This window comes from Cnephaeus nilssonii (genome assembly GCF_951640355.1).
Source record: "Cnephaeus nilssonii genome assembly, chromosome: 12".
In the NCBI taxonomy this organism is placed as follows: Eukaryota; Metazoa; Chordata; class Mammalia; order Chiroptera; family Vespertilionidae; genus Cnephaeus; species Cnephaeus nilssonii.
In genome coordinates, this window is record NC_137083.1 from 71,078,774 (window position 1) to 71,094,137 (window position 15,364).

The 15,364-nt window shown below is 38.7% G+C and overlaps 1 protein-coding gene across 1 annotated transcript in view; it reads right to left on the reverse strand.

Annotated features, from left to right (window-relative positions):
• CFTR (CF transmembrane conductance regulator) overlaps positions 1-15,364 on the reverse strand; it is a 183,019-nt gene that overhangs the window by 35,461 nt on the left and 132,194 nt on the right. Inside the window, exon 22 of the mRNA XM_079785504.1 lies at positions 3,505-3,756. Within this exon, the coding sequence (XP_079641630.1) occupies positions 3,505-3,756 (252 nt within the window). The remainder of the gene's footprint in view (positions 1-3,504; positions 3,757-15,364) is intronic.

A 15,364-nucleotide genomic window follows, 5' to 3' on the forward strand; every position in this document is an offset into this window, starting at 1 on the left:
CCTCATTCTAAAATCAGGGGTAAATTAAACCTAAAAAGCTAAAGTCTTCTCATTTATGTTCATTTAAAATTGTTTTATATCAAAAGAAACTCATTATTTATAATATAAAGAAATATAATAGCCCAGCCAGTGTGGTTCAGTGGTTGAGCATCAACCAGCATGAACCAGGAGGTCACAGTTCGATTCCCAGTCAGGGAGCATGCAGCCGATTGATGATTCTCTCTCATCATTGATTTTCTATCTCTCCCACCATCTCCTTCCTCTCTCTGAAATCAATAAAAACATATTTTCTTAAAAAAAGAAATATAATAGGCTAATTTTAGTAGTATGTGAATTTATTTATCTTAACTATAAGATTAATAAGATGAGTCAAAATTTCCAGTGTGCTATTTTAAGCCATCTAGAATGGTATGCAGGGACTTTTTGCTCATTCTATATTCTTTTTAAACTAAACTTTATCTAGTGCATTAAACTATCAAATATTCCTAAACCTATGGAAAATAGCAAGTGATAACAGTCTCCTCCTAGCTAGTGATAGTGAGAGTGGCCTAATAAACTTTCCTGACCATCTTATCTAATAAAAGGGTAATATGCAAATTGACCGCACCTTCGCTACACCCATAAGCCACGCCCACCGGCCACGCCCACCGGCCAACCAGGAGCAAATATACACGTTAAACCAGCAAAGATGGCGGGGGGGAAAGGGCAGCACCCATGTCAGTGAGATCCAAGCCATGATGGTGGACCAGGGCAGGCGGCGTGGGTTAAGGCCGGCAGGCGGCTGCCCAGGTCCGCCATCCCCGATCGCGGACCTGGGCAGGTGGCGTGGGTTCACGCCCGCTGCCGCCTGCCCAGGTCCGCCATCCCCGATCGCGGACCTGGGCAGGCGGCGTGGGTTAAGGCCGGCAGCCGCCTGCCCAGGTCCGCCATCCCCGATCACGGACCTGGGCAGGCGGCGTGGGTTCACGCCCGCTGCCGCCTGCCCAGGTCCGCCATCCCCGATCGCGGACCTGGGCAGGCGGCGTGGGTTAAGGCAGGCAGCCGGCTGCCCAGGTCCACGATCACAGATCACGGACCAGGACAGCTGCCTGCCCAGGTCCATCACTGATCTCAGAGCTGGGCAGGCAGCGTGGGTTAAGGCCTGCAGCCGCCTGCCCAGGTCCATGATGAGGGATCACGGACCAGGGAAGGCGGAGAGGGTTAGCGCCCGTAGCTGCCTGCCCAGGTCCGCCATCACCGATCTCGGACGAGGGCAGGCAGCTTGGGTTAGCGCCCACAGCCGCCTGACCAGGTCCTGGATAAGGGCTTCGAGTCAGCCATTGCCAGTGGCAGCTGACTTAAAGCCCCTATCAGGGATCATGGACCAGGTCAGGCAGCGTGGGTTAAAGCCCACAGCCGGCTGCCCAGGTCCGTGATCACCGATCTCAGAGCAGGGCAGGCAGCGTGGGTTAAAGCCTGCAGCAGGCTGCCCAGGTCCACGATCATGGATCACAGACCATGGCAGGCGGCATGGGTTAGCACCCGCAGAGGCCTGCCCAGGTACGGGATCACGGATTCAGGTGGCGTGGGTTAGCACCCACAGCCGCCTGACCAAGTCCCCGATAGGGACTTGGAGTCTAGCATAAGGAAAAGAATAGTCAGCAAAAGCAGGAGACAAGGTTTCATAAGTTCTCCCCCAGGTCACCACTGTTCTCTTATACATTTTAAGTATCCCAGACTTTGCATGATGGGATTTGATTTGAATTATGCCTGATAGAGATTTCATGACATGAATTGTAGGCTCATTCTTTCTTTTTGTGGTTGCCTGACTGAGAAAGGCCTTGGAATGAGAGAAGGCACTTTTATTTTCCTTTTTCATTCTTTAGAGGCTGAGGAATTACAGTTATATGAAGAAGTTAGTGAGAGAATGAAAGTCTCATGCTGTATTATTCTGTAAGTTTTATCATGTGGACTATCAAAAACTTGGTGGGATCCTTTTCAAGAGGTGTTACAAAAATTATGTTGAAATTAACATTCAAGAGTAAAAGGAGAGAAGTGAGTGGTGGGTAAAGGAAAGAACTTTGTCCTAGAAACCAAATAGAAGCCACATAAACCTTCAGATTCTTACTCATTGTGCTTTGGAGGTATCCTATCTAATGAAAGAGTAATATACAGATTGATCATCACTGCAACACACAATATAGCTGCCCCCATGTGGTCAAAGATCCTGCCCCCATGTGGACACAAGATGGCCACCACAAGATGGCCAGCAGGAGAGGGCAGTTGGGAGGCACCCAGCCTGCAAGGGAGGGCAGTTGAGAAGGACTAGGCCTGCAAGGGAGGGCAGTTGGAGGTGATCAACCCTGCAGGAGAGGGCAGTTAGGGGTGACCAGGCCGGCAGAGGAGGGAAGTTGGGGGCAAACAGGCTGGCAGCAGAGTGGTTAGGGGCAATCAGGAAGGCAGGCAGGCAAGCAGTTGGGAGCCAGCAGTCCTGGATTGTGAGAGGGATGTTCGACTGCCCGTTTAGGCCCGATGGGATCGGGCCTAAACGGGCAGTCGGACATCCCTTGAGGGGTCCCATATTGGAGAGGGTACAGGCTGGGCTGAGGGACAACCCCCCTCCGTGCACGAATTTCGTGCACCGGGCCTCTAGTTATCTCAATAATTAAAAAAAAATTTCTATTGGAAATTAATCCACAAAGACATGAAATTTTTAAATTCAGCTTTCATAAGACATGGCTTTCATATATTCTATCTCATTTTTTTTAAAAAAAGATAACAATCAAAACAATATAATACTTCTGTATAGCTTTACGGAGTGGCCCAGAATATGAGATTTGAAGACAATATTAAACCATATTTATAGAACATGAAATGTAGAAAGAATGACCATCTCTTTCTCCAAGAATCAATTCCAGAATCAGAATATTTGAGTACTTTCTATGTGTTCAACCCAGTGTTGGGATCCATAAGGAATGTTTAAAAAATGCATGGTTGTTTTTGCTTATTAAATAATAAAATTTGCTTAGTAAATTACTAGGGGAACATTGATCTATACCTTGACAAAAACTCAAACTAAACAAACAGGAAAAAGCATAGCAAAAAGTACTACTTTTTTTGACAGAGTGTAAATTAGGTAAAATTTAAGACATTAGATAGAGTCAATAACAAGATATTTCTCTTACAGAAAATGGTAGATAGTCTCAAGTTGCAAAATCTGAAATGTTATAATTTTGCTCTATTTAATGACTTCTTCACTGAGTAACCTACTAATCAATTAGATATTCTGCAAATGGAATCATATTTAAATTAACCTATTATGTAGATGCAGGACTCTGCAAACTAAATTTCATATGGAAAAAATAATGGCCAGTTATAACAACAACCTGAAATATGTGTGTTCAATATGGATCCTAGTCTACAATAATGGTGCTACAAATGGATTCTATGAACACATCATTCTAGGCTACTGATATTAACTTACTGAATCCAGGTCTAAAAAAGTAAGCAATGTTGAAATCTCACCCTCTGGCCAGGACTTATGGAGAAGGAAATGTTCTCTAAGATGGCATTCCCACTGTCTATGTATTTTGCTGTGAGGTCTTTGACGATCATTTGGCCCCCTGAGGGCCAGATGTCATCTTTCTTCGCATGCTGATTCTCAATAATCATCACTTTTGAGAGTTGTCCATCCTTGGATGGTTTTCTTGATTTGGTGGATATACTTTCTTCTGTTTGCATATCTATAAACTTAAAGACTCGACTCACAGATCGCATCTGAAATGAAAATTACAATATTTTATTTTTATTTGTTTTAGAGCTGCAGGCAATGTCATAACTAGTTTGATGTTTCCTAAAAAATATCTTGTAGGATGTAACACTAGCTAGTCGACACGTGGTTTTTTGTCAGAAGGTTTTACAATGAACTCACAGGAAATAATTGAATAGAATTAAAAGCTTAATCAAAGAGATTTAACTAGGACCTATATAAATGGGCTTTGGCTAGGCCTGTTTATTTTTCTGATTACTTAATTCTTAGGTATGCAAGCCACACATAAATAGTCAAACTATACTCAAGAGAACAGATAATGTCAAGGAGAAAACTATTTTCTACTATGAGCAGCACTGCACAATGTTGTACAACTGGAATATTATAATAAAATGTTCCACACCTCAAAGCTAGCACGGGATATTCTTGCCTTTCTCTTGAAGTGCCTTAATAACTCTCCACAATTTTATATGTCAGCTGGAACTCACAAAAGGCTTCAAAAAATTTAAGTCATTGGAATACATCTGTAGCTAAATAATTATATTTTAATAATTTTAAAGATTAATTTCCATTGCTGAGCAAAATGTGCCTGTGGTAATGGTTGTGTTTGAAATGAAATATGTGTCTGCTTTATAAACTTATTCATATAACAGTTAATAATGTATATATTTAATGTACATAGAAATAAAAGTTCAACTATGAGTAGTTAAGATTTATGGGAATTTAGAATATAATTTTTAAAAATATTTTTTATTGATTTCAGAGAGGAAGGCAGAGGGAGAGATAGAAACATCAATGATGAGAGAGTATCAATGATTGGCTGCCTCCTGCATGCCCCCTACTGGGGATCAAGCCTGCAACCTAAGCATGTGCCTTTGACCGGAATTGAACCCGGGACCTTCCAGTCCGCAGTCCAATGCTCTATCCACTGAGTCAAACCAGCTAGGGCAGAAATATAATTTTTAAAATACAGATCACATCTGAAATGAAAATAACAATATGGAATATAACAATGGTATATAAAATAATGTGACTCAGCCCTTCCCAGGTCTTACTAGCAGAAATTTATTGCTTTTCTTGCCTTAAAACTAATTGTTGATTCTGGCTTTACTCAGTCAAGAATTTATCCTTCTCCTTTACAATGTTAATGTATTATTTTATTTATAGTTAAGGCTTAGCTTATTAGAAATGATATTTTTTGCCAAATAATAGGCGGGAAGAAATACATTTGTAGTATTTGCTTCTAGTACTTCTATTTTTCATTGTCAAAATTATCTGGGAAAAATTATCTTTAATATGGGATGACTGGTAGATGAAGCTGGGGAATTTAGATACTAATCCTCAATGGAACATGAAAAGGTCTAGTTTAGCACATCTAATGGTACTGCCTGTTTCCACATGCCATTGATCAAGCCTGCTGTTCATGAAGTTCTTTCTTTTATCTAGAAAATCTGTGCTTCAGTTTCTTTCATTTTGGAATTACCGTCAACAATTGTTTAAGATTCAAGAAGAGAATCCTTTTAAGCCAAACCCACCGTTAATGGAAGTGAAATGTATCCAAAGCCCACATCCATCATAAATAACTCGAGGAGATGTCAAAAGCATATACTAGTAATCATATTGCTCCCACATGTAATATTTTAAAATTACAAATTATGGGTGACTTTCAGGGGCTGTTAAATCCTGATTCAGTTATTTCTTATTAACTTTGAACTAAAATATACTCTTGCATTTCACTCTCATTAGTTTTCACAGAATGCTGCTAGTCTATTTAAAGTCTGGAAGATAAATTATAACTACTACTGAAATGGAACTGCAGGAAAAATAACTCAAATACATTTCAAATATCTTATTTATCCTGCATAAGAATAACATCACTCTCTTGAAATGAGAAATTGAGGGAAATGCAGAAATCTAGCTTAATTTTATAAAATATAGTTGAAACCGTTGCCATTTCTACATACCAGTGCTATGAAGAATTCCAAACTTATCTTTGTTAAGTGCTTTAGAATGTCCAAGAAAAACACTATATAACAAAAATCCTTCATTTTAATACTTCCAAACAATCAATAAAGCATTTAAGGCTTGCTATCTGAACTACTAAAAATTATGTGCAGTGTTATTAGAAAATAATATCTAAAACTACTATTTTGGCAGTACTGAATTCAGTATGTAATTTTTGTGTGTGTGTATGGGGGGATCTGTGTTTGTGCACACAAAATTACATTCTCCATTAGTGAGGCTCACCTTGAGGGTGGATCCAAAACTATTAATGCCTAATGTGGCCAGTAGGACATCCCTATCAAATTTAGAAAATGAAAATTTCAAATTCTCATCTTTCATACAGTCTGGGTGCTGAAAGTGACCCCAGGACAGACTGATAGTTGCCCACAACATGACCTGGTTACCCTGACCTGAAAAAGAACAAGTTCCTCTTAACAATGGGCACTCATCCACAGCATAAGAGCAGACATTCATTCATGGGTTAGCACATGTTCTCACGGGAAGACAAGGTGACAAAGGCGGACACCTGCATTACAGTCATCTTGGCAACCACTGAAATGCCACTACTGAATAGATAATGTGGCCAGATAATACTATTAATTACTAACAAATGCCTTGCACTTCAATGGCTCTCCACTGTGCACATTCCACTTGAAGTACAAGGTAGTAGTTAGTAATTAATTAGTTTTTGTGAAACTTGAAAATTAATTAATTTGAGGGGCTCTTCTTTTTAACAGAATCAAAGTTATGCATATATAACTTTTGAAGTGAGAGGACCTGTAGCTCATGTTTCAGGGGGCTTCATGTTAAACCTACTGTGCCTATGACAATAACATTATTCAAAGCATTCCTTGTATTTTCCCCATTTAATGCATAGCTTAAAAAATTTTATTAGTGATAAATGAATCCGTTGTTCCACCTCACAAGCAGAAAGCAGTCTGTAGGGAGAATGGCAGTGTGGTGAGTAGTTAAGTAGGTAATCCAGGTTGCAATTGTACCTCTGAGCTTCTCAGCCTGAAAATATACTTTGCTATTTGGATTAGAAGGAAGTTGCAACACACCAAACTATTTTTAGTCTCATCTATTTGTTTCCACTGAGCTTTTAAACCTAACTTAATCCTTTTTCTAATTTATAATGTCTACTCAACATTTTCAGGTGACATGTAAAAATGGCTGTGCCACTGTCCAGATGGAGTTAGATGGGAATTCAGATTTGGCAATTATCAAGAGTGACTGCCAACTGGCAAACCCCAACCTTAAGATGCTGCTTCCTGTGCGTAGAAAAGCGTTGCCAGAGGAGGAATGAGGGGCAGCTCTGTCTGGCCTGCTGACAGCAGTCGCATTGCAGCCATCCCCAGTTTAGGTGGGAGCATTCAGATTATGAAAAGTAAATGATAAAGTAAAAATGAGCCTCGAGCATTGAATCTTTTCTTCTTATGAAAAGGAAAACTTGACATAATCTGTACAGATTTTTATAAAATTGGAGTTTAGCCGCAACAATGTGGGATTTTTGCTTGAGAATCATCTGCTTAAAATTTTTGGTTCCATTATTCAGATTTACTATGCTCCAAAAAGTATCCTAGGTCAATCTTTAAAACTGAGTCTCATTACCTTTATAGTAACATTTAAAGATACTAATCTAAGCACAGGAGAACAGTCTATGGGGAGTGTGATAGTTTTAACAAAAAGATAGCTCCTTAGCCTCACCTCAAACTTGCTTTATAAGGAACATGTCAAAGTGGAAAAAGAAAATAATTCCTCATTTTCCTTTTCACTTTTTGTTGACAAAGAGGGGAGAAAAGGTTTAAAGACCTTTTCTAGAATAAGTCATGAAGCCACATTTCTCTCCCTCACAAAAAATATTCTAGTTCCTTTTATCCTTTGGTTGTTTAGAAACCCAGGCATCCAAAAGCCATGACAATAGAAAATGTATTTTATAATCCTCATATCTGGCTGGCAATATTGCAAAGAGATTTCATAATTGGTTATTATAGGAAGGTTGCCCAGAAGTAAATGTGAAGAGAAGCATCTGGAAAACTTACATGATGTGAAAAACATCACACATTTGACAAGAGAAATTTTTAGAATGTGAAGTACCTGAGAAAGTAGGTATTAAAATATTTTAAATCATAGCTTCTATGGGTAGGTCCAAAGTAACCTGCTTTTCAGCACTCGTAACACACCTGAAACCCAACGCCCTATTAGAGTCATTGGCATAATCTTTAGGCCATGCACACAGACTTAAGAGATAATGCTTATCATGAAAAAAGGCTCTGCTCAAAATACATTCTTGAGACTCTAGTCTAGTTTTCTGTGTCTATCACTTGTGCTCCTAGAGTAAAAAGTCAGTACCATATTGCTATAAATTATTAACATTAACAGCATAAGTGAGTTACTTATAGTATACTATAAACTAACCCTTAGTAAATGATTACCACTTGCTATCTCACAAATGATTTATATAGTCTAACCTGTGGCAAAACACAGGGCAAGTGAGTGTCACTTTCTCTGACTGCAAGAAGTTACAGAGATTGTTTTTGACATGAGAAAGAAAACCCATTACAACTAACGACAAAATACTTGTTCTAAGTAAACATGGAGGTATCAAAAATATGCTGATGCTTATTTTCACTAATTAAGAGCTTTAGTAATCATGGTACTAAGTGTGCCAACAGGCAAAGGAAGACTCAGATTTACCCTTTTGTCTGACATCATTCATTGAATCTATTATTCAAATTGGAGATTACTTACACTCTGTCTTGTGTTTTGTTTTGTTTTTTAAGCACATGACAAGCCATCAGCAAGTGCTTGGTGAATGCAATTGGATGTCTGTGGTATCCACTAAAAATATTTCAAAGAAAAGCTCAAGAAGCGGAGTTTAAAATGACATATCAAAATATTTTGTCCAGGTTTTTACTATTTCAATAAATAACAGGCTTTTCTAAGCATCTTAATTTTGAAATATTGTGGCTTCCCCAAACTCTGTCATTAAGCAATTAAACATCATCCTTTATTTCTTGTAGATAATTTATATCTATCTTACTACCTACCTACCTACCTACCTACCTACCTACCTACCTACCTACCACTGGTCAATATCTAGGATAAAAATGATTTGCTAATGGTCCATCAATTCTAAAGCAAATTCTATGCCATAGATCAGAAGTCAGCAAAACTGTGGCTCAATGGCCAAACAAGCTATACCCATTTGTTTACATTTGCTTTGCCCTACAAAGGCAGAGTTGGGAAGTTGACTAGAGACCATATAGCCTGCAGAGCTGAAAATCGTTATTAACTGACCCTTTAGTAGGAATACGTTTGCTGATCCCTTGCCATGACTCAGAAAATCAAAACTAAAATGAATTTTAGAGGCCATCTAATCTAGTGATTCACAAGTCCAGATATACATTAGAATCACCTGAAACACTTTTTAAAAATGTAGACACCTTGCCCCCAACCAATAGAACTGATTTAATTGGTCTTATGGGACCTTGAGTAATCTAAAATTTTATAATTCCTCATGTGCTGCCAGGTATAGAACCTCTGATCTAATCCCTTCCTTCTTACTATAAACGAGAAAATCCAAACACAGGAAGTTAAAATGATAGGCACAAAGCTCAACAAATTTTCAAACTTTTCAGCACTCCAGCAGTCCCTTAGGGTTCTCATAAGCCTCTCCGACTAACTAGGAACCAGAGAACATCAACTGGTTCCAAGTTCTTTAATCAGCTCTGACAATGGCAGAGGTGAATACCTGAATCATTCAGCACTTAGGGAGAGTGGCAGATATGTGCACTTCCTGTGAGCATCAATGCCTGGGACATGCCAATCAACGGTTGGAATCTTTCATATGAAAAGAGTTCAGAGGAGAGAAAATATCAGAGCTGATAGGAATCTTAGAAAATTCCTAACCAAACTGTTTCATCTTACAAACGAGAAAAGTGAATCTCTCAAGGGTGTTAATGACATGTCTAAGTTCTTACCACCTTTTAGGTGGTAAGGCCAGAATGAAATGCAGAGTAGAAAACCACTCTGCAGGATGGAACGAGAATGGTTAGATGGAAAGAAATCTTGGGATAGAGGTCATGAGAGGAAAATATACCACAATGGCTCATGAGAACTGAAAAACAAAGATATGATCAAGAGGCCATTTAAAGGAGTCAAAACACACACGCACACGCACAAAAACAGGATAAATGAACCCTCCTCTCAGATTCTTACAGCACAAACTATTTTCTTTCCTTTTTAATCCTCACCAGAGGATGGGTCTATTGATTTTAGAGAGAGAGGGAGGGAGAGCAAAAGAGAGGGGGAGAGAGAGAGACACACACAGAGACTGAGTCATCAATATGAGAGAGAAACATCAATTGGTTGCCTCCCACACCCAGACCGGGATCAAATTCACAAAGGTTCAGTGTATGGGACAAAACAAACCAACTGAGCCACCCAGCCTGGAGAGAAACTATTTTCAATACAAGATAATTAGGCATCAGAAGCATTGAAGAAGTCAGGTTCCCCTTTTCTTTTCCCAGCAGGTTTCTTAGTCATTTGATCTTTACTAAACCCAAAATAAACATGGGCAATAAAAGGACAAAGGAGAAACAGAAGAAGTTTCTATTGACAGAAAACTCTTTTCAGATTGCATCAATCTTACAAAAACTTTCTGTTGCCCCATTAACTGGAATCTAAATGTGAGCCCTACAGATGCACAATCTTCCCTGCTCATTGTTTTCTTCCTCTTGTGTTATAAGGTACATACAATACAACAAGGATGGTTTATCTGCTGATGTCGTTAGAGAATTAAGAAAGCAGGATAAAAGTCACATGCTCAGATCTTTTGTTTTTGTTTTGTTTTTTAATTTAATGTTATTGTTTAAAGTATTACAAATAGTAGTATTTATGCTATTAACATATTAACAGAGAGCCCTAAAAAGACATAAACTGTCAACTGCCTCATTCAAACAAAGACTATGATTGTAGGCAAGTTGTCAGTCATCAGATGGCTTGATACATCACCTTTGTACCCTTTAGCTCTTATTTATTCATTCATTCATCCATTCATTCATTCATTTTTCATTCATTCATTCATGGAGGCAGAAATCTAGGTGTGCATTGCCTATTTAAGATACATAATGCTTATCTAGCTAAGAATAGGAGAAAGAGAGCTTTATGACACTAAAAATGGCATCTTGTGAATCCATAGGGAATAAATCAGTACTTGACTTTGTTACTTAAGAATGCAACAAATTTAATATAATAGCATTAGCAATAATAACTACAATCTATATAATATTTGATGTATGGAGTTAAAACAAATTAATATTTCTCTTTTCATCCCATCTACAGAAGGGTATGAGATATGTAATTGATATGAATAGACATATACACAATTCTAAAATGAAGAATGAATTGACATAACAGTTTTTAAAACAATGTTATCAATTGAATAATTGGAAATCCCCTAACATGGGAGTTTATAGTGGAAATTATTAAATTAGACTCTGATAAATTACAATATTCTTTAATTTCTAGGCTGATTCACAATCTATTATACTATAGTAAGTCCTCACTTAACATTGTCAATAGTGACTTTAAGCAAAAGGATGTATAATGAAACCAATTTTACTATTAACTAATTGATATAAATAAGAATTAAGGTTCCTACAGCATCTCATTAACGCTATAACAAAATGACATTGAATGAAACAATGTTATTTGAGAACCTGCTGTATATTGTTCATAAGGTGCCAAGGTCCACATAGTTTTTTCCAACCTGCTAAATAAACCTAGACAAATTAGTATATAGAATAGACACTTGTTCTTTTTCAATCATCTCTAGATATTATATGTGTATTTTGAAGAGCTGTTGGATAAGAACTTATGGCCTGAAATGTCAAGTCTACTGGGAGATACCTATCACTGTGTTTTATGAACACTTGGAGGTATCAAATTGGTACTTGGATGTATGTTTAGAGAGCAGGGAAGTAGTCTAAACTACAGATATGAATGTGTGATCCTTTAAGAGATGTGTTTTGAATTATGGAGTTAGATAACAACAGCTAGAGAGAGTGTAGATAGAAGAGGGCTAGAATATAGCTGAGATTTAAGAGATCTGAAAACACACACACACACACACAAAAAAAAAAAACACACACACACAAAACACAAAACAAAAAACAACAACAGGGGCCAGCAAAGAGGAGAAAGGTAGAATCAGAGAGGTAGCAGGAACACAAGGTGAAAGTAGTATCATGAAAATAAGAGAGGAAAGTATCATGAGAAGGATTTTTCCATGGCATAAATACTGCTGAGAAGTTGAGGGAGACAAGAGCATTGGCTCTGGCAAGATATTGATCATGAGTCACAGGGGTGATAGAAATGAAATGAAATAGGTTGTAGAAAGAATGGGGAAAAGGAAATGGAGACAGGAACTCTTTTCAAGAAGTTTGGCTGTAAATAGGTCAATGAAATGGGGTGTAAGCTGGAGGTCCAGGGAAGGTAGTTGTAAGCTAGAGAGAAAGATCCAAACAAGCAAGGTTAATTGTACATTATCGGCCTTTCTATAAGAGCAAAGACACAGAGTGAAGGTGGAACACGTGAAGAGAGGTTCAGCAGGGTAGTGCAACTGGCGAAGAGAAAGGAGGTGCTTCTTTCTGGTTGCATGTTGTTTCTTTCTTTCTATAAAGTATGTAGCAAAGTCATTGGCTGAGAGTGAAGAAAGTAGAATTATTAAAGCACCTGAGAAGAGGCAAAGAGGTAGGAAAGAACTATCTTAGGGAATAAAATAAAGAATTAATTAGGGAGATCCAAGATGGTGGTGGAATAGGTAGAATGTTACACTAACCTCCTCCGAGGACCAAAGTGAAATTACAGCTAAATTATAGAACAATCATCCTGAATAACCAACTGAAGACTAGCCTGAAGACAAGTCTTATAACCAAGGTTTTATAGAAGAAGACTAAGACTAGTAGGAAGGGCAGAGATGCAAAAAGGGCTGGCCCCACTCCCACAAGTGGTGGTAACAGCCTGGAGGGATATCTCAGCTGCAGGGGTTCCCCTAAAAAGCCTGGGGTCTGAACCACAAGCTGGATTCCCTAGCTCAGAGCATCAGAGCCAGGAAGAGGCACCCACATAACATCTGGCTGTGAAAATCAGTGGGGGTTCTATCTGCAGGGAGAGACAGGAGTCTTCTAGGGACACAGGTGCATTCTTAAAGGGCCAAAACACAGAATTCCATTCACAGTCGCTTACCCTGGACTCTGGCAGAGAGAGGGCTAAGCCAACTAGAGTCCCATGAGAAAAATCTGGGGTATGTGGCTCTGGGGAGAGAGTCAAATACACTGAAGAAAGAAATTGAAGAAAATACAAATAAGTGGAAGAATATACCAGGTTCATGGATAGGAAGAATTAACATAACTAAAATGTCCATACGACCCAAAGCAATGTATATATTCAATGCAATTAATATCAATTTATCAATGTTGTATTTCACAGAACTAGAACAAATATTCTAAAAATATATATGAAACCACAAAAGACCCCAAATAGCCACAGCAATCTTGAGAAAGAAAAACAAAATAAAAGGAATCACACTAGCTGTAATCAAACTATGCTACAAAAACCATGGTAATAAAACCAGCATGATACTGGCATAAAACCAGAGATATAGATCAATGGAACAGAATGTTGAGCCCAGAAATGAATCCATGGCTTCATGGTCAATTAATATTTGACAAGGAGGCGAAAACACACAATGGACTAAAGATAGTCTATTTAATCAATGGTGCTGGGAAAACTGAACAGATACATGCCAAAAAAAAAAAAAAAAAAAAAAAGAAGAAACTAGACCACCAAATGACACTATACACAGGAATAAACTCAAAATGGATTACAGACTTAAATGTTAGACATGAAACCATAATAATCCTTGAAGAAAACATAGTCAGTAAAATCCTAGGCACCTCTCTTAGCAATATTATTTCCTGTTGTATCTCCTCAGGCAAGGGAAACAAAATAATCAATAAATAAATGGGACTACATCAAACTAAAAAGTTTTTGCACAGCAGAGAAAACCAACAGAATAAAAAGAGAAACTACTGAATGGGAGAATATATTCCCCAATGGTACATCTGATAAGGGGTTAATATCCAAAATTTATAAAGAACATACAATTCAACTCCAAAATAAAGAAACAATCCAATTAAAAAATTGGCAAAGGACCTGAATAGACACTTCTCCAAAGAAGACATACAAATGGCCAATAGACAAATGAAAAGATGCTCAATGTCACTAATCATTAAAGAAATTAAAACCACAATGAGTTATCACCTCACATCTGTTAAAATGGCTACCATCAATAAATCAACAAACAAGTGTTGGTAAGGATGCAGACAAAAGGGTACCCTCTTCAGGGGAAATACAGATTGGTGCAGCCACTGTGGAAAGGAATATACAGTTACCTCAAAAAATTAAAAATGGAGCCCTAACTGGTTTGTCTCAGTGGATAAAGCATCAGCCTGCAGACTAAAGGGTCCCAGGTTTGATTCTGGCCAAGGGCACATGCCTGGGTTGCAGGCTCGATCCCCCCAGTAGGGGACATGCAGGAGGTAGCCAATCAATGATTCTCTCTCATCATTAATGCTTTTATTTCTCTACCTCTCTCCCTTCCTCCCTGAAATCAATAAATATACATACATCTACACTAATAAAAGAGTAAGATGCAAATTGACCATACCTTCGTGATGCCCACCAGCCAATCAGGAGTGAGTATGCAAATTAACCCAACAAAGGTGGCTGGTTAATTTGCATACATGGGCACCGAGCAGCCGGGAGTGGGGCAGGATGCAGGCGTTCCACACTGCCCCAGCCACCCCTGGCCTCTGGGCAGCGTGGGAAGGCGGAAAGGCGGCTCTGGGCCCAAGTGAAGGCAGTGCCGGCAGCAAGGGGAAGGAAGACCCATTCTTGAACGAATCTTCATGCATCGGGCCTCGTGTGTGTGTGTGTGTGTGTGTGTGTGTGTGTGTGTGTGTGGTGTGTGTGTGTGTGTGTATTTTTTTTTAATTAAAAATGGAACTGCCTTATGACCCAGTGATTCCACTTCCAGGAATATATTAGAAGAAACTTGAAACACTAATTCAAAAGAATATATACACCCCTATGTTCATTGCAGTATTACTTACAATAGCCAGGATTTGGAAGCAGCCCATGTGTCCATCAGTACATGAGTGAATACAATGGAATGCTACTTGGTTGGAAAAAGAAAGAAATCTTATACTTTGCAACAGCATGGATGAACCTGGAGAACATTATGCTAAGTGAAATGAGCCAGTCAGAAAAAGACAAGTGCCATATGCTTTTACTTATATATGGAATCTAATGAACAAACTAAACTAACAAAATAGAAAAATACTAATAGATAGAGAACAGACTGACAGCTGTCAGAGGTGAGGGGGATAGCAGAGCTGGGTGAAAAAGGTAGAAGGGATTAAGAAAAAGAAAACCCTCATACAAACAGACAACAGTATGGCAATTACCAGAATGAAAGGGGTATGGGGGGAAGTAGAAGAAGGTATAGGGGGGATAAATGGTGATGGAAGGAGATTGGACTTGGGG